Genomic DNA, 26,286 nt, shown 5'->3' on the forward strand with positions numbered 1-26,286 from the left:
TAATGGCATACCTGCATGCACAGTATTAGAAGAATATATCCTTCAGATAAAAATGAGATTAAAACTTTATCTTGGCTAAAAGCTAATGGGATAACATAATGTATTGTAAATACCAATTAAGCCTTAATTCTTTCTGGATTTGAGTTTTCTTTCATTTTTTTCAGTATAAACCATGTAGAAATGAATGTTATGATGTATTTTATATATGGAGGAACTTTGGACTTTCCAGACAAAGCTAATGTTGGGTATGTATTAATTTTTAATGATTTTAAATATAAAAGTATTGTCCTGGCTGGTGTAGCTCAGTGGGTTGAGCGAGGGCCTCTGAAGCAAAGGGTCACCGGTTCGATCCCCAGTCAAGGTACATGCCTGGGTTGCAGGCCAGGTTCCCAGTGGGGGACCCATAAGAGGCAACCACACATTGATGTTTCTCTCCCACTCTTTCTCTTTCCTGTCCCCTCTCTCTAAAAATAAATAAATAAAATATTTAAAATGTATATAAAAGTATTAATATTCTTGACTTCTGCTTTGTTGATCTGTGTTTCAAAGGGTCAGTGAAATAGAAACTTTACTTTGATTACCCCTTTTGTCATATCTTGTGTGCATTTGGGAGTACTGTATCTAAAACAGTGTCACTGTTTTTAGAAGTAAAGATATTCTGGCAACTCACAGTAGTAAGATTAAGAAAAGTCTTTATTAGATTTATGTTAGGAAAACCTTGTATTTTAGAAAATAAGTGAGAGGATTTTATAAAACTGAATGAACCTTTATCAAATTTTGAACAATTATTTTACTACTTTATTTTTAAACTTTAGCCTGCCTCTTTTAAACAGCAAAAGAAAAACCTTAAAATTAATTAAAAAATATAAGCATCCTAAATATCAACAATGATGTGATTCTGAAGTAATCTATAGTGAAAAGTCACTTAAATTGCTGAAATCCTACTGGAGAGGACTTGCTCTTGTAATTTTCTGGATGTCCTTTAATTGTTACTCTTAATGAAAGTGAAAAGCTGTTCTTTTAATTTTAAATATTCATTGGTTCTTTTAATTGCAAACTGAATAAGTATGATTTGGGGGAGAAAATATTGTGAATGACAGTGATTAAGTACTGAAGTTTCCCCTGGAAACCTAGATGAATTTTATTATGCTCTCAAGGTTTGTAGGCTTTCTAACTACCTAAAGTGTGTGTGGGTGCCAAGTGAAAGAAGCAGTGGAAACCTGTCAAATAATTGGATGCTGTCTCTAATCTTAGGGTCATTTGTAAACATTTTCAATCTGATAAGCATCAGTTAATTGCCCTCCCCCCAATCTTTCATCATACAAATTTGTTGGAAAGAGTTTCTTAACTTTAAACAGCCTTCAAAGTAGTGCCCTGGGCTTTGGTATGTGTGTGTGTGTGTGTCTGTCTGTCTGTATGTATGTATATGTATATATGTGTGTGTGTGTGTGTGTGTGTGTAGAGAGAGAGAGTGAGTGTGTATCTGAGGGGAATTTGATGAAAACATTTTCAAATTTTCTTCTTGTTATTCTCCACTATTCAAATCATGTGACAGCTTTCAACTTTTGGCCTTTTTATAATCCTTAAAGATTGTTCAGTATGTAGGGCAGAGAGTTAAAAATTAAAATAATTCAGATTTTTCTTTTTTCTAAACAGACTATATATTATTAGGAAATTACTGTGTATTATGCATTGGATTTTAAATTGGAGAATTAATACCATATTTATTTTTATTTTAGTAAAATACTCAATATGGCTGATATGTATGGACTAGAAGGATTAAAAGAAGTAGCAATCTATATCTTAAGAAGAGATTACTGTAATTTCTTTCAGAAGGTAATTATTGAGTCTCAAAAATCTACCCAATGCTTAAAGTTACCCATTATTACTCATTTTAACTCTGATAGTAAGTAGTTCTTTAAATCTTAGGAATATTAAATTAATTTAACTAATGAGGACATAAGTTGAGAAAAACTCATGTGCTGTCTTACAAAAAACAAATTAAGATCATTTTGAATTATATGAAATTGAGGTAGGAGGTTATTAAAAGGAGATAGGAGTTTCCTCTATAACTTCAAATGTGGAGTGTACAGCTAGGACTTGGGGTTTGGAACGAAGAGAAAGGAAATTGGGAACCAAGGTTATCTTCTCCATTTATCAAGGTGCATTTATCACAGTACTTCATTGGTTCTTTTCCCTGAAATTATATTCCTTCTTCTACCACCTCTCTTTATACCATGTACTTGGGGTGAAATATATTTCTCTTCCTGTCTACCCAGGTGGAATACTGACTTTTACATTATTGTCTAAAGAAAGTTCCCATGCCATATATTTGTATAGATGCCATTTTGTACATTGCTTTTCGATTCTTTATTGTTTTAATTTACTTTGTGACTATAGGTTATTATTTTATTTTCTTATTTATGCTTTTCTACATTTTCTAAATTTTCTACAATGATACATATTACTTTTTATTATAATCAACAAAAGACAAATAATTGTTTATATCAATAGTTCCCTCTTATTGGGTACTCGAGGTCACAATATACATTGTATGAATTATAATTTGGTAATTTTAATAATTTCAATAAAACTTGAATTTACTGTTTTTGTGTTGACTAGACTTTTCCTAGCTCTCTCTAGGTTGTAGGCAAGGAAGCACCCCATGCACTAAAACGGAGACCGTTGGTCCTGCACCACCCCCACCCCCTTCTCTAAGGTTTACTAAGAAACAGTGAAACTTCTCAGTTACCTTTACTTAAGTATTTATTCTACCCTCTATAGATAAGGGATCTAGAAGAAAGAGGGCAGTCTGGTGGTGGTATCCTCAGCTTTGTAGAAAGTAAAGAATTCTGGTGATTTTTCTTCTCTTTCATCTGCTTCCCCAATCTTTGCAGCCAACTGAGTTAGAAGGGAAATACAAGCATAACTCAAATAAAGATTAAAGGCAGAGGCTATCTGTAATGAGGAGATAATGTCTTCTCATGCCTCAGAGGAACTTGTACTGTATTTGTAAAACCAGCTCACTCCAGAGCTTCTGTGAAAGAAAAAAAAAAAGTGGTAAAGATTTCTTGGGAGAGCCTGGAATATGCCTCAGAAGCCAATGAGAGTATACTTGAGTGTGGAGATTTCTAAAGGGAAAAGGAGGCTTGCTGTAAGCCAGCGCACTAGCCTGGTGGTTAGGGGCAGTAGTTATTGTCATAAATAGAAGAAGAAAATATGGGTAGTTTACCTACCGTACACCTGGCACACACAGTGCACAGGGAAGGAGGAGGACCTCAGTGGTTCATGAAAATTAGAGGACACTGATATAGGGCCAAGTGACACTGTGTCCCACCTGGGGAGTCATTGTGCATCATGATACACTAGAAAAATCTTTGTCTACTGAGAGACTAGGGTGTAATTCAGCCTGTCCCTAAAAGCAAAGGCCACCAACATTTGGAATTAGAGCAGTCAAGGACATCTCCTTACGACCATGTTGGTCCCTGGTTAGTTACGTAAGGTGACCACAGCCATCTGTTGTCCTCTATCACAGGAGTTAGACCTAGAAAATGCAGGAGCAGGTGACCAGACCATGCTCTTGTCCCTATTCCATGTGTCCCACTATAAATGTAGTCAGTGATTTAAGTCAGATCTGAGATAGGTATAACAGTACTATACTGAATGTCAATACCAACAGTAACCACAAAGTACTGAAATTAGCCTACAGTGGCATTAAGGGATGGGAAAATGGGGAGCTTGACAAAGCATGGTTAAGGACACTAGTTGAGCACAAGTTTTATGTTAGTATCTCCTCTGAGCTGAGAATCCATGGTAGACCAACTAATCTAACATTTTTTTAAAATCTCTTTTATAGATGGCCTTATGGGTTATATGCTTCTTATATTTTGCTTTCAATAATGCACTTAATTTTTAAAACACAAAAGGCATGTTAGTTGTCATTAAAACAACCGAAAAGCAATTTTTAAAAAATTATTAACATTGTATTTTGTTGAAAAAAATTTTTACTTCATTTTACTTATTTTAATAGTCTATATCACTGTAGTAACAGCAGATATTTAAGATAACAATTTCTGTTTTTATTGACCTGAGTTTTAAATTATTTGCTTTACATATTTTGACAATAAGTATATATTTGTATGAGCATATCTTTGATATATAATATTACTTTCTAGATATTGGTTATGCAGTTTCATGACAGCAACTTAAATAGAGTAAACCTTTAATAGCACACTCCTTAGTAATACACATGTGGGTATAATATGCTGGGTAACTGGCTCAGGAACTCATGGCAAGCTACCTTCAGTCATTTTATTAGTTTTATAATCTTGCTTTTACATGATTTTTTTGGAGTTTATTTATAGGATTATAATGGGATTTACATTTTTTGGCCACTAATTTAAATTTTTTTTAGGTAATGATTTAAATATATGCCTTTGCACATTCTACATGCAGGTTTTGAAAATAACAAAATGTCACTTACACTGTTACAAAAACACTTGGGAATCAGCACTTCCATATAAGTAAACTTCTCAGTATGGTAAAGTTAACCCTTTAAGCCAGAGGTCAGTAAACATTTTCTGTAAAATGCCAGATTTAGCATTTTTGTAAAACGCTAAATATTCTAGACTTTGTGGGTCTGGTCTCTATCATAACTACTCAGTTCTGCTGTTGTAGAGCATTAGCAACTATGGACAGTATGTGGATGAAACAGCACAGCAGTGTTCCAATAAAACTTCATTCACAAAAACAGAGATAGGCTAGATTTGGCCCACAAGTTTAGTTTGCTAGTCTCTGCTTTAAGCAGTAAATTATTTTGTATTTTAATAATTTTATAGAAATTATCATTTTTAATTTTTATTTTTTAAATATATTTTATTGATTATGCCATTACAGTTGTCCCATCCCCCCTTCACTCCCCTCCACCCTGCACACCCCTCCCCCACCATTCTCCCCCTTTCCTTCATGTCCATGTGTCACAAGTTCTTTAGATTCTGTATTTCCCATAGTATTCCTGCCATCCCGCCTGTCTATTTTCTACCTACTGTCTATGCTACTTATTCTCTGTACCTTCTCCCCCCTTCTCCTCCTCCCACTCTGCTGTTGCTAACCCTCCATGTGATCTCTATTTCTATGGTTCCTCTCTCGATCTAGCTGTCCTCTTAGTTTGCTTTTGTTTTAGGCGTGGTTGTTAATAACTGTGAGTTTGCTGTCCTTTCACTGTTCATATTTTTTATCTTCTTTTTCTTAGATAAGTCTCTTTAACATTTCATATAATAAGGGCTTGGTGATGATGAACTCCTTGAATTTGATCTTACCTGAGAAGCACTCCATCTGTCCTTCCATTCTAAATGAAAGCTTTGCGGGATAGAGCAATCTTGGCTGTAGGTCTTTGGATGTCATGACTTGGAATACTTCTTTCCAGCCCCTTCTTGCCTGTAAGGTCTCTTTTGAGAAATCTGCTGACAGTCTGATGGGAACTCCTTTGTAGGTGACTGTCCCCTTATTTTGTGCTGCTTCTAGAATTCTCTCCTTCATTTTAATCTTGGGTAATGTAATTATGATGTGCCTTGGTGTGTTCCTCTTTGGGTCCAAGTTCTTTGGGACTCTCTGAGCTTCCTGGACTTCCTGGAAGTCTATTTCCTTTGCCAGACTGGGGAAGTTCTCCTTTATTATTTGTTCAAATAAGTTTTCCACTCATGGCTGTTCCTTTTCCCCTTCTGGTACCCCTATAATTCAGATGTTGGAACGTTTAAAGATGTCTTGGAGGTTCCTAAGCCTCTCCTCGTTTTTTTGAATTCTTGTTTCTTCATACTTTTCTGATTGGTCATTTTTTTCTTCCTTCTGATCCACTCCCTTGATTTGAGTCCCAGTTTCCTTTCCATCATTGTTGTTTTCCTGTGCATTTCCCTTCATTTCAATCAGTTTAGCCTTCATATGTTCCTCTAATTTGTGGCTAAAATCAACCAATTCTGTGAGCATCCTGATCACTAGTGTTTTGAACTGTGCATCTGAAAGGGTCACTTAGAATTATAGGCTCTGGGGCTGTGAGCTGTTCTTGAGTCATAATGTTTGGTCTGTTCGTACCTGTTATGTTTGAGGGGCGGAGCCTTAGGTGTTTACCAGGGACAGGCAACCCAGTTGCTGGGTTGTGATGCTGTATGTGGGAGCGGGGTCAGAGAGGGGAAAAAATAGTGCTTTGCTCCGCTCAGCTCTCTCTCAGATTTCTGTCCCCTCTGCGGCTTCCCACAAGCAAATTGGGCCCCTCTGGTGTTGGTTCCTGGGTGTGTGGGCCCATGTACTCTCCAGGACCCAGTGGGTCTCTCCCACGAACTCTCTGTAAGCCTGGGAGCCTCTCCCGGCCCCTCAACCCACAGAAAGTCTTTCTAGTTGGTGCTTTCAGGCTAATTCCCTTCACTGGGGCCCTAGCCTGAGCCATCTGTCTCACTGTTCGCTCCTTTGCTTGGTTTATCTGCATGTGAATGTGTGACCGCAGTCGGCCAGCCACCCTGCACCCTCACTGGGTCCACTTGTCACCACCCCATGCCTGGGATCACCAACCGCCTCTGGCTCTGCTCCTGGGTCAATCGGACCAAACAATCTTTCCTGCCCGACCCCCCCNCCCCCCCCCCCCCCCCCCCCCCCCCCCCCCGCTTCACCTCTGGCTCCGCCCCTTTTACCGGTCTGGCTGAGTGGTTTGTTGTTGTTGGACTTCCGTACAGTTCAATTTTCACTGTTTTGGCTGTGTTTTTGATTCTAAAACTTCGCTGTCTTTAAGTTTAGTTGTGGGAGGGGGCACAGTGTTTCCACCTACACCTCCATCTTGGCCGGAAGTCTATAGAAATTATTTTTAAGTTGTGTATCAATTAGACTTTATTGTAGAGCGCTGATAATTCTTAAATAAAATTAGACTGCTGGACTTTTTAACTCTTGTGTTTACATTTACAATTTTTTAGACTTCTGGGAGCTTTTAGGTTATCAGGTATGTGTGTACCAATAATCTGTCCCCTCACACTAATTTTTTAAAATTTAGTCTTTATCATATATTTTTCCCATTACCATTTAGTCCCCTTATACCTCTTCCCAGCCATTACCATGCTGTTATCCATGTCCATGAGTCCTTTTTCCTTTTTGCTCAATCCCTCCACCCCCTAACATCCATGCCCCCAAGCTGATATCCTGCTCTCCATCTATGAGTTGGTCCCCATTTTCCTTGTTTGTTCAGTTTGTTCATTTGATAGCACATATGAGTGAAATCATGTGGTATTTGTCTTTCTCTGACTATCTTGTTTCACTTAGTGTAATATTCTCCAGGTCCATCCGTACTGTCTGAAAGAGTAAAATTTTCTCCTTCTTTATGGCCGGGTAGTATACCATTGTGTAAATGTCCCATAGTTGTGTTATCCACTCTTCTACTCATGGATGCTTGGGCTGCTTGTAAATAATGCTGCAGCGAACATAGAGGTGATTATGTTCTTTCCAATTAGTGATCTGGGTTCCTTTGGATATATTCCCAGAAGTGGGATAGCTGGGTCGAAAGGCAGATCCATTTTTAAATTCTCAAGGTATCTCTATACTGCTTTCCACAGTGCTTCATACTAGTTTAATACTCTCGTCTAAAGTGGGTCAGAAAGCCAACTTATTTAACTTGATAGAATTATCACTTTAAAATCTATACTGAGATAGTCATTTCTGATTTTAGGACAACTTACAGTACCTCTAGTTTAAAGGGAACAACTCAATTGTTAATATGCAATGCAAGCTATTTATATTAAATTTCTTAAACATTAATATAGCACTCTAAGGAGAAGAGTATTAGACAATAAAATTAATAGGAATTCGTAATTTAAAAAGTATAAATCACTGATGTCATTAGGACTCTGCTGGAGACATTTCTGAAGAAACTTTTGCTCTTTGAGATAGGGGATCTTCAGTAGAACGCATGTAGAGACTGTATACACAGATTGATGGATTGCTGGTATTTATTAAGTGAATGAACCCTAAATCACAATTAATTAATGTGTACAAACAGAAGTTTAATTCTGTTCACCCTTATGGGCAATACTTGTGCTTAGGAACATAGTCCAAAAACTGAAAATATGTGACCCGGGCAACATGTAGCACAGAGGCTCAACACCAAGAGCCATGAGTTGTTTTCACTACTGGTGTCTACATTTTATTTGTTATTTTAGTTCATTACTTCTGTATATGTGCTTTGAAAATATTTTATATAATTGCAATGTAATTAGATTCCATCATTTTATCTGGGGTTAGTGTCAGACCTTCCATTACATGTGTACTTAAGGTTTTACTTTAGAATGAGGATCAGATCAAATGATTGTTTTGCAATGTGGGGTGCTAGAAATTATTGTACCACTTTTACTTTTTAGAAGATTTAGGCTACATGAAGTTAGAATAGAACTTGTGTGCATCCTGGCAGCTAAAAGAGCTGAAATGCTATTCTATAAAACTAGAAGTTATTAGTGATACTTTCTTTAAAAGAAGAGTACATTTTGAATTGTATATATTTATTCTGCAGTTTAGGTACATAGGTCAGATCATCTATGTGAACCAAATACTTTCAGCTTCTGTAGGTTGAATAAGAATAAATATGATGTTTTCTATCAATCTCAGCCTGTCCCCAGAAGATTGACATCTATACTAGAATGCCTGATTATTGCTCATTCAATTGGAGTGGAAAGTCTTTTTGCTGACTGCATGAAGTAAGTGGTCTGAAGTAGTGCTGATGCTGTTAATTTAGGGATTTTGTTCTTCCATATTCTACATTTTCTGGGAAATTTTAGACTTGGCTGATTTTCTCAAGCACAATATATGTAGTGTAATGCTTAACTAGTTGTAACAATTGAAAGAAGTATTGATTTAGATATTACTCAAGATGCTTGGGATCAATTTTATGTTAGCTTAACCATTGTTACTTATGCTAAAATCCATGCACATTAACCCAAAGTGGATTTAAAATATATGTTTACCGAAAAGAGAGCATACTTGTTTATTATAGAGCTAACAAAATTAATTGTAAGGGTTGGTCAAAACATATATGTACAAATTTAAAATGCATATATTATGGAATATTATAATGAAATATATGAATATTTTTATTTCTCTAACTTGTGATCTTTGATTTATAACAGGTATGTGGTAAAACACTTTGCAAGGTTTTGGTCTGAGAGAAGCTTTGCAAATGTACCTCCTGAGATTCAGAAACGTTGTCTTAACATGTTGACTCAGTCCTTAGTAAGTATAACCTTAATACCCTTGTTTGTGTTTGTCTTCAAAAAGTTTATGCAGCTTTATAGGTACTTTCAATATTTTAAATATAAATGTAGAAACATATTTTAAAAGCAATTAGAGAACCAATTTCAGGTAACCCAGAACCAATTCTGAGGACCTATCCTTACAAGTCTGTTTCTGTGTACCAAATTCATTTGGTCAAGGTTTAGTCAGAGAAGCATGGAGATACATAATGGTTCGTGAACAAAAGATACATGGTACCAGGGGTGGAGGTTATGCATTGGCTCAGCAACATGGACTTCCACTCACTAAGGTGAATTTGAGTATAACATGGAAATTTCTCTATGGCAGCATTCCTAAAGGGAACCAGCTATCTACCTGCTGGAAGGTTAATTACATTGGAATACTTCATCATGGAAAAGGCAGTACTGTGTTCTCAGTGGGATAGACATACACATTTGCTCTGGGTATGAATTTGCCTTCATTGCTCCTAGTGTTTCTGCCGAAGCCACTATCCATGGACTTAATAGAATGCTTTTTCCACCATCATGGTATTTTACACAGCACCATTTCTTGCTAAGGAACTCCACAGCATATGAAGTATAGCAGTGGGCTCATGCTCACAGTTTCACTGGCCTTATGTTTTCTGTCATCCTGAAGCAGCTGGCCTAATAATACAGAGGAATGGCCCTTTGAAGACTCATAGCACCAGCAAGGTAACAGTGTCTTCTAGAGTTGGTTCAGTGCCCTTTAGGAGGCTGTATATGCTAAATTAGTTTTTGATTTATGGTGCTATTTCTCCTATAATAGGATACATGGGTCAGGAAACTAGAAACTAGAGTGGTTCCACATACAATTATTCCTAGTGACCCAGTAGCAAAATTTTTGCTTCCTGCCGCTGCAGTTTTAGTTTCTGTGGATCCTAGAAAATGCTTCCATCTGGGGACACAACAATGATTCCATTGACTTCCTCTTTCTGGCCACTTTGTAAACGAATAGGCAAAGAAGAGGAATTATTGGTAGATTGAACCTAACAAGGGGAAATTATGTTGCTACTATATAGTGTGGGTAATGAAGAGTACACTTGGATGCTGTACTCCCATGTTCTATGATTAAAATTAATAGAAAACTAACAACCCACTTTAGGCAGCTCTGATGATGGCCCACATTCTTGAGGAATGAAAGTTTGGGCCACCCTCCCAGATAAAGAACAACGAATAATGGAGGTACTTGCTGAGGGTTAAGGGGATATGCAGTGGTAGTGGGAAAAGGCAGTTAGTTATAAATACCACCTATGAGCAAGTGATCAGGTATAGAAATGTGCACTGTAATAGTTATGACATAAACTAGTCCATTTCCCTTTCTATATGAATGTTTATGTATATATTAAACCAAATATTTTTCCAGTCCTTTCCCCCTAGCATCTAATATGACATGGTAATATTAGTTAACTTTATATCTCCATATGTAAGTTACAAGATACCAAAGGGGATTGTGAGTCAGTTTGAAGAACAATGAACATCACTCAGACAACACAAGAGAATTTTTATCTTCTTTTAAGGAAAGAGTTAGCATGTTTGTTGTATAGAAGATATTTATGCTAGGCAAAAGCATGACTTTGTTATTATCTCCATTTGGGAATTAAATACGGTTTAAAGAGATGTGTATGGGTGCCAGTTGACAAGGTGTGGACTGTAGTGCTTTTGTAATGTATCAGCTTGTCTTGAATGAACTGTACTTCTCAGAATTTCCTTCTTTGTATATTTCCAGTTATAGTGTCCACAAAAGACAATTTAGTATGAGATTTGTAGGATAGAGGTGAAGCAGCCACCTTTCTTTTTTTCAGTAGGAGCAGGCTCTTCTAGCTTACACATTTTGCATGTTTACTGGCTTACCTTGGCATGGAACAGCAGGGAGGCCTGCAGCTGCTTCACTTTGCCCTGTATCATCTTCCTGGGCCAGGGATGTGTTTACCTCCTTGATGAAGGTTACCAACATCTCCTGAAGGACACCTGTTTCAAGCATGTTGGAGTCAGTAAGAGCTGAAATGAATCCAACCTGTGGATTACCACTTGTGCCCTTGAGTATCAGCTTGTTCTTACTCTTCACTTTATGTCCATCTTCCCTTCTCTAGTGCCTTCCCTACAGACTTCGAAAGGTTTTGTACGGCAAAGGAAACCACCAACAAAATGAAAAGACCACCCACTGAATGGGAGAACATATTTGCCAATGATACATCTGATAAGGCATTAATATCCAAAATTTATAAAGAACTTATAAAATTCAATACCAAAAAACACAAACAATCAAATTTAAAAAATGGGCAAAGGACCTAAATAGATACTTCTGCAAAGAAGACATATCGATGGCCAATAGACATATAAAAAGATCCTCAGCATCACTAATCATCAGAAAAATGTAAATTAGAACCACAATGAGATACCACCTCATACCAGTCAGAATGGCTATCATTAATAAATCAACAAAAAGCAAATATTGGTGAGGATGTTAACTGTTGGTGGGAATGCAGATTGGTATAGCCATGTGGAAAATAGTATGGAGTTTCCTCAAAAATTAAAATTGGAACTGCTTTATGAACCAGCAGTTCTACTTCTGGAACTATATTAATATCTGAAAAAACCCAAAACACTAATTCAAAAGAATATAGAGTGTGTGTGTGTGTGTGTGTGTGTATATATATATATATATATATATATATATATATATATATATATCTCACATAGACAACAGTATAGTTATTATCAGAGGGAGAAGGATGGGGGAGGTAAAGAGTATGTATATAACACGTATATAATTTTAATGTGAGCAACGTTAAGGTTTTTCCTTTTCTTGGTCACTATACAGCCATTCAGGAGATGTGGCTGCTTCCTTCTACCAAGTGCAAACCATTGCTTTTGGGAGAAAGAGACTGCAGAGAAAGTTAGGACTTTCTAATGTAATTACTTGAATTGTTTCAAAACATGGTTGCATTTTTCTGTTTCAGAATGCTTTTTTAAAAGCCTTTAAAAAGACAAATGATGAAGTATCTTTAACTTAGGAGAGTTATATATGAGTGGGGAGGATCACTAGGGTAAAACTAAAATTTTACATGTATATAAAAAGTGGTTTGACTAGAAAGTCTCTAGCCACGTGTTCAGGCATGTAATATGAAAAATAGTGACATTTATTGAAGAAGATACAAGAAACATTGTACATAGGACAGTGAAGCCTCAGTCTCCTTCAGAGTAGGCACCTGGGGACCTCACACTGTTCTCCCTGCATCTCTTCCACTGTCTAAGACACTGCAAAATTCTTTGTTGGAATCACCATCAGCTGCCATGTCATATTTTTCTAAATCTCATCAACAGTCTGAAATCTCTTCTATTTCAAAGGTGATTTTAATTTGGGGAAAAGCCAGAAGACACAGGGCACCAAATCTGGCCTGTAGAGGGGCTGAGTCACCTGGTGACTTGATGTTTCACCAAAAAATTCTGCATGAGACGAGGTGGGTGAGTGGGCGTGTTGTGACGAAGCTGCCAATCAACAGTTGCTCATAGCTGTGGCCATTTTTGTCGTATTACATCTCTCAGTCGAAGAAGAACATTGAGATAGTACTCCTTATTAATTGTTTTCCCTGGAAGGGTGTTGTTCATACTCATGATGGACAACACCTTCCCAATCAAAAAACACAGTTAACGTGGTCTTGATCTTGCTGGAACTTTGTTGTGCCTTCTTCAGATATGGAGAACCAGTCACCTTCCATTGGTATGATTGGGCCTTCTTTTCTGAATCATAGCCTTAAGATCCATGATTCATCCTTGGTTATGACCTTCTTGAGGAAATATGGTTCAGTGGTAGCAGTTTGAAACAAGTCATTAGCAACTGCAGCATAATGTTCCTTCTGCTCTGGTAGCAGAAACCGTAGAATGAATTTTGCCACGTTTCATACCAAGATCCTGCACCAAAATCTCTGGCACAGTAGTTTTTAGAGCCCCCAGATTAACTTCTGGTTCTTGTACTGTCAGTTGCTGATCTTTGTTGATAGCAGTTTAACATTCTCAGGTGTTCTGGTTGTTTTAGGTCTTACAAAATGTGCATCACTTTCAACAGATTCTCAACCAGTTTTGAAGTGTTTGTGCCACACTTTTATTTGTGCTGCACTCATTGCATCATTCCTATAAGCCTTCTGAATTATTCAAGTAGTTTCTGTGGAGGAAGTTGAAGCTTAATGCAAAATTTGATGCAGATTCATTGCTCACTCATTCAGTTTGGATGCAATGGCTACACAGTACACATGCTCACTCAACAGCATCTCCTGCCCCCATTGAGTAGTACAGCGAAGTCATCATTGTTCACACATGTGCATTCCAGTCCATTCTTCTTGGCTGCCAGGTTACATTGATGCTGTGCAAACCATTCTGTTATTCACAATGGCTGGACTTTTTCCAGACAGACCTCATGTATTACGGTGAGTCTTAAGACCAAAGGATAGCTGAAGCCCTATTTGATTAACACAATAAGGATTAAGAAATAATATGAGGCATTGGGTTCATTCAGTGTATGGTGTTAGGATAATCAGGAAGCTAGCTGTAAAAAAAATTTAAGTTCAATCTGTACCTCACATCTGGTATGATAAGATGCATTCCAAATGGATCAAAGATTTGATTGTAAGAAAAACCATTAAAATACTGCAGTAGCCCTGGGAGCATTATTTTATAACTTCAATAGGGTAGAGTAATACAAAATTCAGGAGTCATAAAAAATTTGATTACATAAAAATGCAAAATTTTTATGTAGTTAAAAACAACCACAAGCAAAGTCAAAAGGCTGTTCATATCATAGTCATGCTTCTAATTTTCTAATATACAGAGTTCCCACAAGCTGTTAGAAAAACAGCTGAACATAGGATAAGATTAGATAAGAAAATACAAATACCTTTTAATTTGATGAACAAATCATCAACTTCATTCATTTAAAAGAAGTAGATATTAAAATTACAGTGTAAGACCATTTTCTACCTTTTAGAATGGAAAAAGAAGGAAATTTTTACTAAGTTAATAAGGATGTAGGGAATAAGTACTTTTATTCATTTCTTGGAAGGGTATAAATTAGCACACCTTTTGCTGTGTTTTTCAAACTTTTTTGACTGTGACCCAAAGTAAGTAAATTGTTTTTTTTAACAGTGTAACTCAGTACACTCATACATGTAGAATGGAAATAATTTTTCTAGAAGAATACTAACCATTATTATGTATGATGTACTGAGATTTTCTATTTTTGTCTTCTTTCTCTTTTTCTTTCTCATTTTTTACTTGTAATACTGGTTGTGAATCACTAAAAATGTTCCTCTTCTAAAAATTTGAAAATAAAAGCTTTTTTTTAGTACATGTACCTAACGTTTTATTTTACTTTATTTTTTTAATTTAATTTTCTTTTTTAAATATATTTTATTGATTATACCATTACAGTTGTTGTTCTATTCCCCCCTTCATTCCCCTCCACCCTGCACACCCCCTCGCCCACCATTCCCCCCCTTTAGTTTATGACCACGTGTCTCAAGTTCTTTAGATTCTATATTTCCCCTACTATTCTTGCCCTCCCGCCTATCTATTTTCTACCTACTGTCTATGCTATTTTCTCCCCCCCTTCTCCCCCCTTCTCCCCCCCCTTCTCCCCCCCTTCTCCCCCCCCTTCTCCCCCCCTTCTCCTCCCACTCCCCTGTTGCTAACCCTTCATGTATTCTTCATTTCTATGGTTCCTCTCCTGATCTAGCTGTCCTCTTAATTTGCTTTTGTTTTAGGTGTGCTTGTTGATAAATGTGAGTTTGCTGTCCTTTCACTGTTCATATTTTTCATCTTCTTTTTCTTATATAAGTCCCTTTAACATTTCATATAAGGGCTTAGTGATGATGAACTCCTTGAACTTGATCTTATCTGAGAAGCACTTTATCTGCCCTTCCATTCTAAATGAAAGCTTTGCTGGATAAAGCAATTTTGGATGTAGGTCTTTGGATTTCATGACTTGGAATACTTCTTTCCAGCTCCTTCTTGCCTGTAAGGTCTCTTTTGAGAAATCTGCTGACAGTCTGATGGGAACTCCTTTGTAGGTGACTGTCCCCTTATTTTGTGCTGCTTCTAGAATTCTCTCCTTCATTTTAATCTTGGCTAATGTAATTATGATGTGCCTTGGTGTATTCCTTCTTGGGTCCAACCTCTTTAGAACTCTCTGAGCTTCCTGGATTTCCTGGAAGTCTATTTCCTTTGCCAGACTGGGGAAGTTCTCCTTTATTATTTGTTCAAATATGTTTTCCACTCGTGGCTGTTTCTCTTCCCCTTCTGGTACCCCTATAATTCAGATGTTGAAATGTTTAAAGATGTCCTGGAGGTTCCTAAGCCTCTCCTCATTTTTTTGAATTCTTGTTTCTTCATACTTTTCTGATTGGTCATTTTTTTCTTCCTTCTGGTCCACTCCCTTGATTTGAGTCCCAGTTTCCTTTCCATCATTGTTGTTTTCCTGTGCATTTCCCTTCATTTCAATTAGTTTAGCTTTCATATGTTCCTCTAATTTGTGACTATAATCAACCAGTTTTGTGAGCATCCTGATCACCAGTATTTTGAACTGTGCATCTGAGAGGTTTGCTATTTCCTGATTGCTTAGAGTTATCAGCTCTGGGACTTTGAGTTCTTCTTGAGCCATGTTTTGGACTGTTCGTGCCTGTTACATATGAGGAGCGGAGCCCTAGGTGTTCACCAGGGCGGGGCAACTCAGTAGCTGGGTTGTGATGCTGTATGTGGGGGCGGGGTCAAAGGAAATCAATGGTGGTCCCCTCTGCCTTCTTCTGCCAGCCAGGGCCGTGTGGTCCATCTCACTGCTCACTCCTTTGCTGGGTTTATCTGCGCGTGAATGTGTGATCGCAGTCAGCCTGCCCCGCACCCTCACTGGGTCCAAGATGCTACCCTGGCTGCCTGCATGCCTGGGTCGCCTGGGTCCGGGGATCCTTCCTGCCTGACCGTACTCTGCTGCTGGCTCCGCCCCTCTTACCAGTTCCGGTTGAATGGTTCGTTGTTGTCAGACTTCCGTATAGTTCAGTTTTCTGTTCTTTGGCTGCGTCTTTGTTTACTAAACCTTTGTTGTATTCAAACTTGGTTGTGGGAGAAGGCATAGTGTTTCCACCTATGCCTCCATCTTGGCGGAAGTCTACTTTAGTTTTTAAATAATTTTTATTGTTCAAGTACAGTTGTCTCCATTTTCAGCTGACCACAGCCCCCTGCCCCACCCATTCCTGCCTCCCACCCTCGAACCTACCCCCTTTGGCTTTGTCCATGTGTCCTTTATACATGTTCCTTGATTGACCTTCCCTTATTTTCCCCCATCCTATCCCTTTTCCCCTCTGGTTACTGTCACTTTGTTCCTTATTTCAGTGTTTCTGGTTATATTTTGCTTGCTTATTTGTTTTGTTGATTAGGTTCCACTTATAGGTGAGATCATACAGTATTTGTCTTTCACTGTATGGCTTTCACTGTCCCAGAGTATTTCACTTAGCGTAATGCTCTCCAGTTTTACGGGAGAAGAATCTACAGTTTGGAAAACAGTGCTCCCTTGAGAACACATTGCTAATGTTTGGGGTACTCACGTGCCCCTCCTCATATCCTCTCGGCCCACACGTGTATTTCAGCCATTGCTGCAGCATCCAGCATCACATGGGTATAATCTGCCATCACTTTCTTTCAGCCACATCACACTTACTTCTCACCTGAGGCTTAGCTGCTACTCCACACAGGGTGTCTACAACTTTGAAGTTATGACACCTTGTAAACCTAGAGGTAAAAGGGAATTAACACCCCAACAGACAAGCCCTGCCCAGTGTGATGTGGGAGCCAGTGGTTAAATGTTCCCCAGTCTGTCTTTTGGGAGAATGATCTAAGTGCAGTCTCTGTAACTCTGATGTAGCAACTAGGGCCCAGAAAGACCAAGCCCTAATTGCTACATCAGTGCTTCTCAAACTTTAATATGTATTAAAATACTTCAGATCTTGGTTAAATGTAGATTCTAATTCACTAAGTCAGGGATGGAGCCTGAGATTCAACTCTAACTATTTTTAGGTGGTATTGATGCTGGCAATAATACTTTGAGTAGCAAGGAGTTAGAAAACATACCCATCCGTTGGTTTCCCTCTTTTCCTGTTTCTCTCTCCCAGTGCCTCAGATCCTCTTAGAATCACTTCTCAAAACAAACTGTGCATACAAGCCTGGTTCTCAGGCTCAGTTATTAGGCAGACCCAGTCTAAGACAAGCAGTATTGACCCAGAAATTCTGTTTTTAGGAAGTATCTTATAGATATATTTACAGTATATGAAGTACTGTCATCGACAATGTTATTACATTACAAAAGTAGCAGAAAAATTGGAAACAGCATAACTGTCTGCAGCAGGACTGGTCGAAGGGCGTAGGGCATATCCATACTATGGAGTGTTACACAGTTGTTAAAACAGTAACAAGGCTCCTTATACTCTTGACAAGAAAAATGTTCCAGGTGTATGCGAAGTGTGAAATGAGAGGTATAGAGTACTGTGCACATAGATGCCTCCATTTGAGTAAAATAAGGCAAAAATTATATCTGTTTGTGTTTGTGTGTACCTAACTCTGGAAAGAAATAGAAAATAAATAATATTGATTGGAACAAGGGAAAACGGGTAGCTTGGGAGAGGAAAAAGAGGAAGACTTCTTGGTAATGCCCAGTATATATTTTTTGAAGTTTTACTTACATATTCTATTAACTATTAAAACTTTATGTGTTTGGTCTAGAAGTGTATTACATTCTCTTCTTTGAACCTCAGGTTATTCTGACATTTAATGTTATTATAGATTCAGGTCAGTATAGAATAAGATCATATACCCCCTATGTTGTCACTTATGTTTATATTTTAGTTTTTCAATAGATTATAAACTAAATTATGACAATTATCCTCTATATCTGTATTTTGAAAAAGATACTACTATCCGAGCACATGACATATGTATGAAACATTTCATAGATACCTGCCAAGTTCATTTGAATACCCTACATTTGGTGCTATTACCAGGAAAAGACCTATAGTAGATTTAATTGGGATTATTGCCTAAAATTCTTAGTAATTGCAGTTACTCAGGAAGTCACCAGATGAGAAAAGGATGATTGTGGGGGCAACTTTGCTCTTAAGTTCCCATGTCTGCCGTGGATGAAAGTGAAACTACCAAGACATGATCTGCTTGGGGAGGAAAGGTGGCCGATCTCTCAGAGGAGAAAGATCAAGAGCCCCTTCCTCAATGGCTTTTATTGGGTTGTAATACACAGGAATACAGGGAGCAAGGATCAAACAGTAGATAACATTTCAAAGAAATCTGAGGGCTCAGTCTGAGTCAGTGTCTGTCAGGAAAAGGGGTTGCAGGAACTCTGGGAGACATACTCATTTCCTCCTCAGACCCTTATCATATGAATGAAAGTACTCTTAGCAAAGCAGGCTTCATAGGACTTTAGGAATTCTTTCTTATGCTCGATCACTCCGGATCCTCGCTCTAGCCAGCAAGGGTCTCCACCGCCTTCCCCATCATAGGTTTTTAGGCTTAAGTGGATTAGAGCAAGGAAGTGCTTCTCCCAGACGTAAATGGGGACTCTGGCTATGTCAGAATAGCTGGGGGAGCGAAGGTCCATCACTCGCTCTTTGTTGCAGCCCCCCCGAGTCCTTCCCTGAGGGCCTCCCAAGTGATCGTATCTGGCTTAGGTTGCCCCCGCTCTGAGGGGTCTTACCCATCTTTGACTAACCGACCAGGCTTTGGGGGTAGGGGATGAAGCAGAAGCAGCGTTGCTGCCAGAGGCAAGCTTTGTCTCCTTAGTGGCTCCCATTCCAGAGGTCGCTCACTCAGCCTTAGCCATGGGGGGCAGTTACAACTCCTGAAACCAGGCAGAGCGGTTTCCAACAGATGATGGTACTAAAATGATTTTAAAAGACTTGAATTAGCAAGGTATGTTTTTAACTCTAATAAATAAAGCAGGGGAAGTATATGTTTTTAAAGAATTCTTGATAAATGGTTAAATTTTTTAAAGTCTTAATGTTCAAGAATTAAAGTTAATTTAGCTTAGGAATTCACTTACACACTTGAAGTCTGGTAATGCCAAGGGACAACAAATACCTGAGTGTCTGCTATGACCCATTTCTGTACTAGGCCCAGGGGACACAAGGGTGAGCCAAAACAGATAGTTTCACACTCAGTAAAAATACAGCCTAATGAGAGAGATGGATATTAATCAAATAGTTATGTTAATTATTGAACAATTGAAAATGAACTGAGTGATCTCAAGTAGAGACAGAGTCTCTGATGGCATGTGTAAAGGGGACCTGATGTAGGCACAGGAATCAAGAAAACAATAGTGCTTGAGTTGAGATCTGAAAGCTACGGAGGGAGTGCAAAGTTTATATCAGGCAGCATATGTTAAGGATTTCTGGCTGTCGTTTCCAGATTTATCAGTTATCTATTGCTGAGTAACAAACTACCTCAAAACTAAGTGGCTTAAAACTATAGTTCATTTCTCACAATTCTATGGTTTGACTGGGTGATTCTTTTGCTGATCTTGCCTGAGCTCAGTCCTGTGCCTGCTTTCAACTGATAACTAAGTAGGAAGCTGGGCCTCCTGCTCCATGTGGTCTCTTTTACGAGGCTTCTCCATGGCTTCATGGTCCCAGAAGATCCAGGGGGTGAAGGCAGAGCTGCAGTGCTTTCAAGGCCTGGGTTGTGGAACTTGCACAACACCACTATTTGTGTGAGCATGTGAAAAGGCCAGTCTAGACACAAGTTTTGAGGAATTAGATTTCACCACTTGATGGATGGAGGTACAACAAAATTGTGGCTGTCTTTCCATCTACTGCAATCTCTGTCAGGTAATTATTCAATAATAATTATTTACAAGTGTTGTTTTAAGAACTAGAAATCAGTCATGGACACGGACAACAATGTGGTTGTAGGGGATGGGGTAGAGGTAGAAGAGAATGGGGAGTATAAATTGTAATGAAAAAATACAATGAATAATAAAGTAATTACTGATAAAAAACAACTAGAATCAGACATGAATAAGATATAGTAATTTATTGGTTGTTATTTTTCTTTTTCTTGAAACCTATGATATTTGCATATTTCTCATTCTGTTTTCCATAGAGATTAGTATTTGTGAGTCATCATTAAATGAATAAAACATAAAATGAGGGGGCTTATTACCTAATTAGAGAGGAGGAAAAAATCACTGAAGACTAGAAGTAATTTTTAGCCTTTCTAAATTTGTAGTAACACATATTTTGCAGTCATAAAAGAATTAAGGCTATGCTGGTGTAGCCATGCAATTATGAATAATGTCTATAGGGACAAAAATTAATACAATAGTGAAAAATCTCAGGAAAGTCGAGTTTTTCTTTGTAGTTATAACTTTGCTTTCAGGTTTGTTTTAGCTACCCTTTAAAGGTCATTTCTAAGAAGCTCAAAGTTTGCCCTTTTTGGTAATTTTGAATGAATAAATAAACATTACATATAAAACTAATGATAAAGATATTACCTGTGTGAAATTTTGGTTTTTTGCAGGAAGCATTGCAAGAAAACAAAACTATTTGATTTGCTTAGAAAATTACTTTATGAACAATAATCTAACTTTTTAAAATGTTTTTTAAATTATAAGAATGATGAGAATGCCGCATTTCTTCTGATGGAAAGTGACAGGCTAATCATCAGTTTACCCAGAGTGAAGTGGACAGAAACAGCACTGACTATGGCATCTCGGCTACAAGAAGAATGTATTGCATTTATTATAGAAAAATTCCCGAAGATCGTTCAAAGTGAAAATTTTGCTCTTTTCTTACAGGTACTATGTTGAAAATTCTATCCTATATTTAATTCCATCTTTGTGTTCTGATTATAATTATGTAAGAGTTTTTAAATGCAGGTTGTCTTTGATTAAATTAGTATGGCCTAAATAAATTCCATAGCAGATGGCAGGTTTGCATAGGATTTAGAGCAGTGATGGACAGGATTTTTGGCTCACAGATATTGAAGGCAGGAGGGGACATGTTTGAGTACCCTGGCAAGGCCCAGTGTAACTCTGGCCAACTCTAGCTCTCTATCAGCGTAAGTCATATTTTAGAAACCAAAGTCAGAAAGATGTTGTTTTGGTCACTAATACAATTATCATCCATGCGAAATTCTCTTGTTTTCCTGGAGATCCACTTTTCCTAAATCTAGTAATTAACAAAGAACAATATTACTTCTAAGCTCTTTTTTAGGGCTCTTCACAAGAGTTTGTGTATATGCATGTATGCAGATTTTTTTAACAAAGGAAAAGGATTATAATTATAATAACTTATAGTAATTACTATATTATTATTAACAGAGGAAATAAGATTTCTGGTTGATTTCATACAGCCAGTTAGGATGAAGTTTCTGCTCTTATGCCAGAGTTTCACGTTTGTTGCAAATTTTACATGTATTCCTATTAAATATCAATTTCTGTGTTTGATAGTCACAAGCAATGAGCAGCACAGCTGAACTGTTGGACAAAATTTTAAAAGCAATTGAAGAAAACATTACCACTGAGAATAGCTGCTCTCTTCTTATGGCTCTGGACATGTTACTGAACTCTGACAGTACAAAAGAAATGGTACTAAATGTAATATTCACTAAAACATTTGAATTATTTTTAAGATTTTAAAATACATGCACGTTTTAAATGTTCCATGGTTCATTGAAACTAGGTAATGGAAACCTAAGGGTTGCTTATAGTCTACTTTTGTGTATATTTGGAATTATTTTATAATACAGACATTTTTAATTTTTATATACCTCCAAGTGAGCGTATTATGAAAGTTTAGAATTTGGCAATTTTATTGGTTAATTCTAAATATAGTTTGGTACTTAACAATATTAATTGGCATAGTATAACTCTAGTGTTTCTCCCTGATCACTACATTAAACTTCCTAAATATAAAACAGAATTTAAAATAATTTTTTAGAAATTTTAATTATCAGTATCTTTTATTTTTATAATATATTCTTAATTCCTTTTTGTCTAGAATAATCACATTTAAAGTAGGATTGACAAGGGGAAAGCAAAATTAAAATATTACTTATTTTTAAATGCAGTTAATAATGGTAATTACTAAACTAATTGTAACTGACATTTTGTATTCAACAATAATGATTTAAAATTTTTCATCATATTTATTACGATTGCATAGAGTATTTGACCTTGTAATGTCACAGTGGATTTGAAATGGCTGTGTAAGGTATTCACGTAAAGGCATTGGTGGTTTAAAATAATGTTTGGTTGAAAGAATAAGGTTTAGCTTCATGTTCACTGTAAAATTCTGTTGTGAAGAGTAAGCCTTCATAAATAACATGTACCTGACAATCTTAAAAATCTAAGTGATGACATCATTGATCTAGCTTAAGAATAAGTAGATTCGGAAAGGAATAATGACTGGTTGCTATGACAATGTGGCTCTCACCAGCTGCTGATTTGTTGCTTGAACGCAGGGTTTTACGTGCAAGATCCAGGCTCTGCGTGATAAGCTGTGGATCTTCCTGGTTCAGTCTTTCTATGCTGTTCGTCACACAGAAAGCTGGAAGCTGATGAGTACAGATCATCAACAGAAAATCCAAGCAGGTATGTTAGCTTTGAGATTTTTTATTATATTACAATCTTTGTGAGAAGGGATATTTTGAAAGGATTCTAATAAGTGGTAGGATTAATGTTTGTTTGCTTCTATTTAATAATAGCTTCCTGATTGAAACTACTGATAGTATGTTTAGGTAGTTTTAATAAATCATGCTTTTTTGCTATTCATAGAAAATGAAACTCATTTCATATATATATGTATAAATTTTTTATCTTTCTTTATATTAGCAGTAATGTTCCAGCAACATTTGCTTAAAAGCATTCTTGTTTTACTTACGGAGATTAGAAGTGTAGGAAAATATAACCCATGTAAAACAGATCACCAAACATACTTTCACTCCCTTTTAAAATGTATTTTTCCATAAAGCTTTTCCATCTTTTGCATATGATACCATTTCTTACGGTTTTTGCTTACATTAGATGGCTTAATTTCACAATTGATCGGTTCAGTGATACCGTGTGTGCTATTGCAGGGTGTCCCTCAGGAGCCACACAGTGGTCTCTGACATCTAATAGGTACCATTTGAAACGTTAGCATTAAACAAAAGGTGTATATTGCTCAAAATATGTATTTGTTTCAAAAACATTAAAGTAAAATGTTGAGGGTATGGAACTAAAAATGGCTTCATGACTATTTTTGGCTTAAAGCAGGTGCCTTAGAAAAAATATTGGCAGATTGAGCAAGTGTACTTTTAAACATTTTAAGTTAAGAGAGTAGAGACTATATTTTATGAAGCAAATATTTTTGTATTATAAAACATGGAAGCCATATGTGGTACAATACATTCTTGATAGTTCATAGATATGTTAAATTCTTTAATGGTTTTGTCAGAATATGATTTGCTCTGTCTCGTGTTATCAGTATAACACAACAGTGTACTTAAATGTGATCTTGAGAATACTTTTCAAAGAAATTCCCCCCCCAAAATAAATAAAACAACAAAATCATGAGACAACAAAAATCACAAAGTCTTTAGAAATTGGAAGTTTTTTCCTTGTGACTCTTTCTATACTGATTTTTAGGACAATTTAACTTTACTATGAAATCTGTACAATGTGAAGAAAAAGACTGACATTCCGTGACAGATGTCATTCAACTCTCTTCTGATTGGCAGTAAACTTTATTTTTTTTCATTTTAGAGGATTTCATAATTAAGTTGAGCTTCAGTGTTCTTTATCTTAATTCTTCAAAGTGCTAATTAAAATGGCATGTAAATACATATGTATATACAGCACATATACACGTATCTAAAATGAAATATTGGTAATCCAACTAACTGTCAGAGAGAACTTTTCGATCTATTACATTTACACCAGTGTAAAAATAATGTTTTTTAAATCTTAAATGTGTTGAATTATAGTGATTCCTGACTTGTGGATAATTATGTGTTGAGAAACCCCAGAGAAAGGGGTGATTGTAGGTTGTCTTTGTTATAATATTTTTTTATTTTAGTTTGAGTTACTGACCTTTGGGAGAAATCGTACATTAATTTCTTCCTGTGCGTTATATTGTGCAGAGTCATTTGCTAACTATAAATCAGTCCTGACAGTGCCATTTCTAGGATCCTGCTTTATCTTATAGTACAGATTCTATAGAATAGAAATAGTAGAAGATGCACGGTAGAGTTACAGATAATTTAATGTATTTTTCTACAGTTGCTTTAATAAAAAATTTTTGGAAATTATATGTATTTCTTCAAAGTATCTTTTAGAGCCCCATAACCTTCAAAAGGCAAGAATGCATTAGCTAAACTGTATTTATAGCTCTTATACCATTATTCCTATGTATTTTCCTGATGTCATTCAAATTCTTATTTGAAGAATATAAACATGAGTTCTCTAATAATCGCCATTTGACCTAATCTATAAAATGAATGTTTATGTAATTCTAAAAAGAATATGAGTTTGAGGATTGTTTCTTGTTTTGATTTCAACAGAACCTTATGTTTTTTTCTTTCTTCCTTCCTCATGATATAACAGCAAACAAGATAATATTTATAGTTAATTTCAACAATATTTTTACAACTTAGGATAAACATTTTTCTCATATTTAATAGTTTATAAAATATTACATTTGCCACAATACGTAATTTTTTGAAATATAGGATACTAAATGAAACCAGTTATTTCTAAAATTTTACACTTTCAGAAAAGTTTTGTTTCTATAAATGTATAAATCTTCTCTGTGAGATTTTATAGTTCTCATTTATTAATTTTAATAACAATTCATAGGAATCAGAAAATAAGAATGAAAGTGTGGTTCTTTAAAGAAATATTTGTTTTACTATAGTAGGGAATTATCTGTGTGTTAGATTGGTTTTAGCTATTTTAAAGTTGTTTTCTACTGAGACATAACCTTTTTCTATTCATATATTATTTTCCGTCTAATTTTGTGTTAATAGCACTGCCTCCTATAAAAATATATTGCTGTTTCTTTTTACAGCTGCATTTGACAAAGGTGATAATCGAAGACTTGCTAAAAAGCCTATATTCAGTAGCTCTCAGGTAAACTTTTAAAATTTTATAGGTCCAAATGAAAAAGGATAGCAAATAATTTAAATTTCATTATTTTATATTTCAAAATAATTTTTAAAATTTATTCTTACATTAATTAAAGCTATTTCTTAATAGAAATAATTTTGAGTCTTTTTTAATCAAGCGAACATTTCATAAATTTTTAAATGATGTGAGTTTTTGATATCCAGCTGGCATAGAAAGTGTAATATTCTTCCACCTTTTTTATTTCCTTGAAAACCTTTTTTGGCAATGAACATACTGGAGCTATTCCAGTAGAGCAGAAACTGTCTAGAATTCTAGACCTAATTCAATGTCTATTTTTCTAATTAACCTATTTCTTACAAGAGAAAAATGTTGGTTGTCCCAGTTTTCTCTATATTAAAATTTTAATTCATGTGGTAAATATTTTGTGTGAAAAAGTCAGTTAGTACCAAGAGTACAGTTGTGCTTTACTTTAAAAGTTAATTTGTATACTTACATGAAGTATCTAAAGTAGTCCAACTGTTAGAAACAGAAGGTAGAATGGTGATTGCCAGCAGCTACAGGGACAAGGAAAAGAATTGCTTTTCATTGGATATAGTTTTAGTTTTGCAAGATGAAAAAGCCCTAGAGCTCTGTTGCACAAGAAGGAGTGTATAGTTAACATTACTGTACTACCCACTTAACAGTGGTTAAGATTGTAAACTTTGTTATTTGTTTTTTATCACACACAGAAATTACTTGGTGTATTTATTATAATGTGAAATACTTTTTCTCCAAAAATGTTATTGATGGTTATAGTTCTAAGCTAGCTACCTTAAAGATTGTCACTTAATAGGATATTTG

At 36.2% G+C, this 26,286-nt stretch overlaps 1 protein-coding gene across 2 annotated transcripts in view; it reads left to right on the plus strand.

The window, feature by feature from the left end:
• Positions 1 to 26,286, plus strand: part of BTBD8 (BTB domain containing 8) — a 147,307-nt gene that overhangs the window by 66,806 nt on the left and 54,215 nt on the right. For both annotated transcript variants that reach the window (XM_037045479.1, XM_037045480.1), the window contains exons 6-13: positions 165 to 245; positions 1,740 to 1,836; positions 8,635 to 8,723; positions 9,153 to 9,255; positions 20,953 to 21,135; positions 21,790 to 21,927; positions 22,803 to 22,932; positions 25,388 to 25,449. In XM_037045479.1, the coding sequence (XP_036901374.1) occupies positions 165 to 245; positions 1,740 to 1,836; positions 8,635 to 8,723; positions 9,153 to 9,255; positions 20,953 to 21,135; positions 21,790 to 21,927; positions 22,803 to 22,932; positions 25,388 to 25,449 (883 nt within the window). The remainder of the gene's footprint in view (positions 1 to 164; positions 246 to 1,739; positions 1,837 to 8,634; positions 8,724 to 9,152; positions 9,256 to 20,952; positions 21,136 to 21,789; positions 21,928 to 22,802; positions 22,933 to 25,387; positions 25,450 to 26,286) is intronic.

Source organism: Sturnira hondurensis, unplaced genomic scaffold, assembly GCF_014824575.4.
Source record: "Sturnira hondurensis isolate 20B ecotype Veracruz unplaced genomic scaffold, ASM1482457v3 Scaffold0004322, whole genome shotgun sequence".
NCBI classification, from domain to species: domain Eukaryota; kingdom Metazoa; phylum Chordata; class Mammalia; order Chiroptera; family Phyllostomidae; genus Sturnira; species Sturnira hondurensis.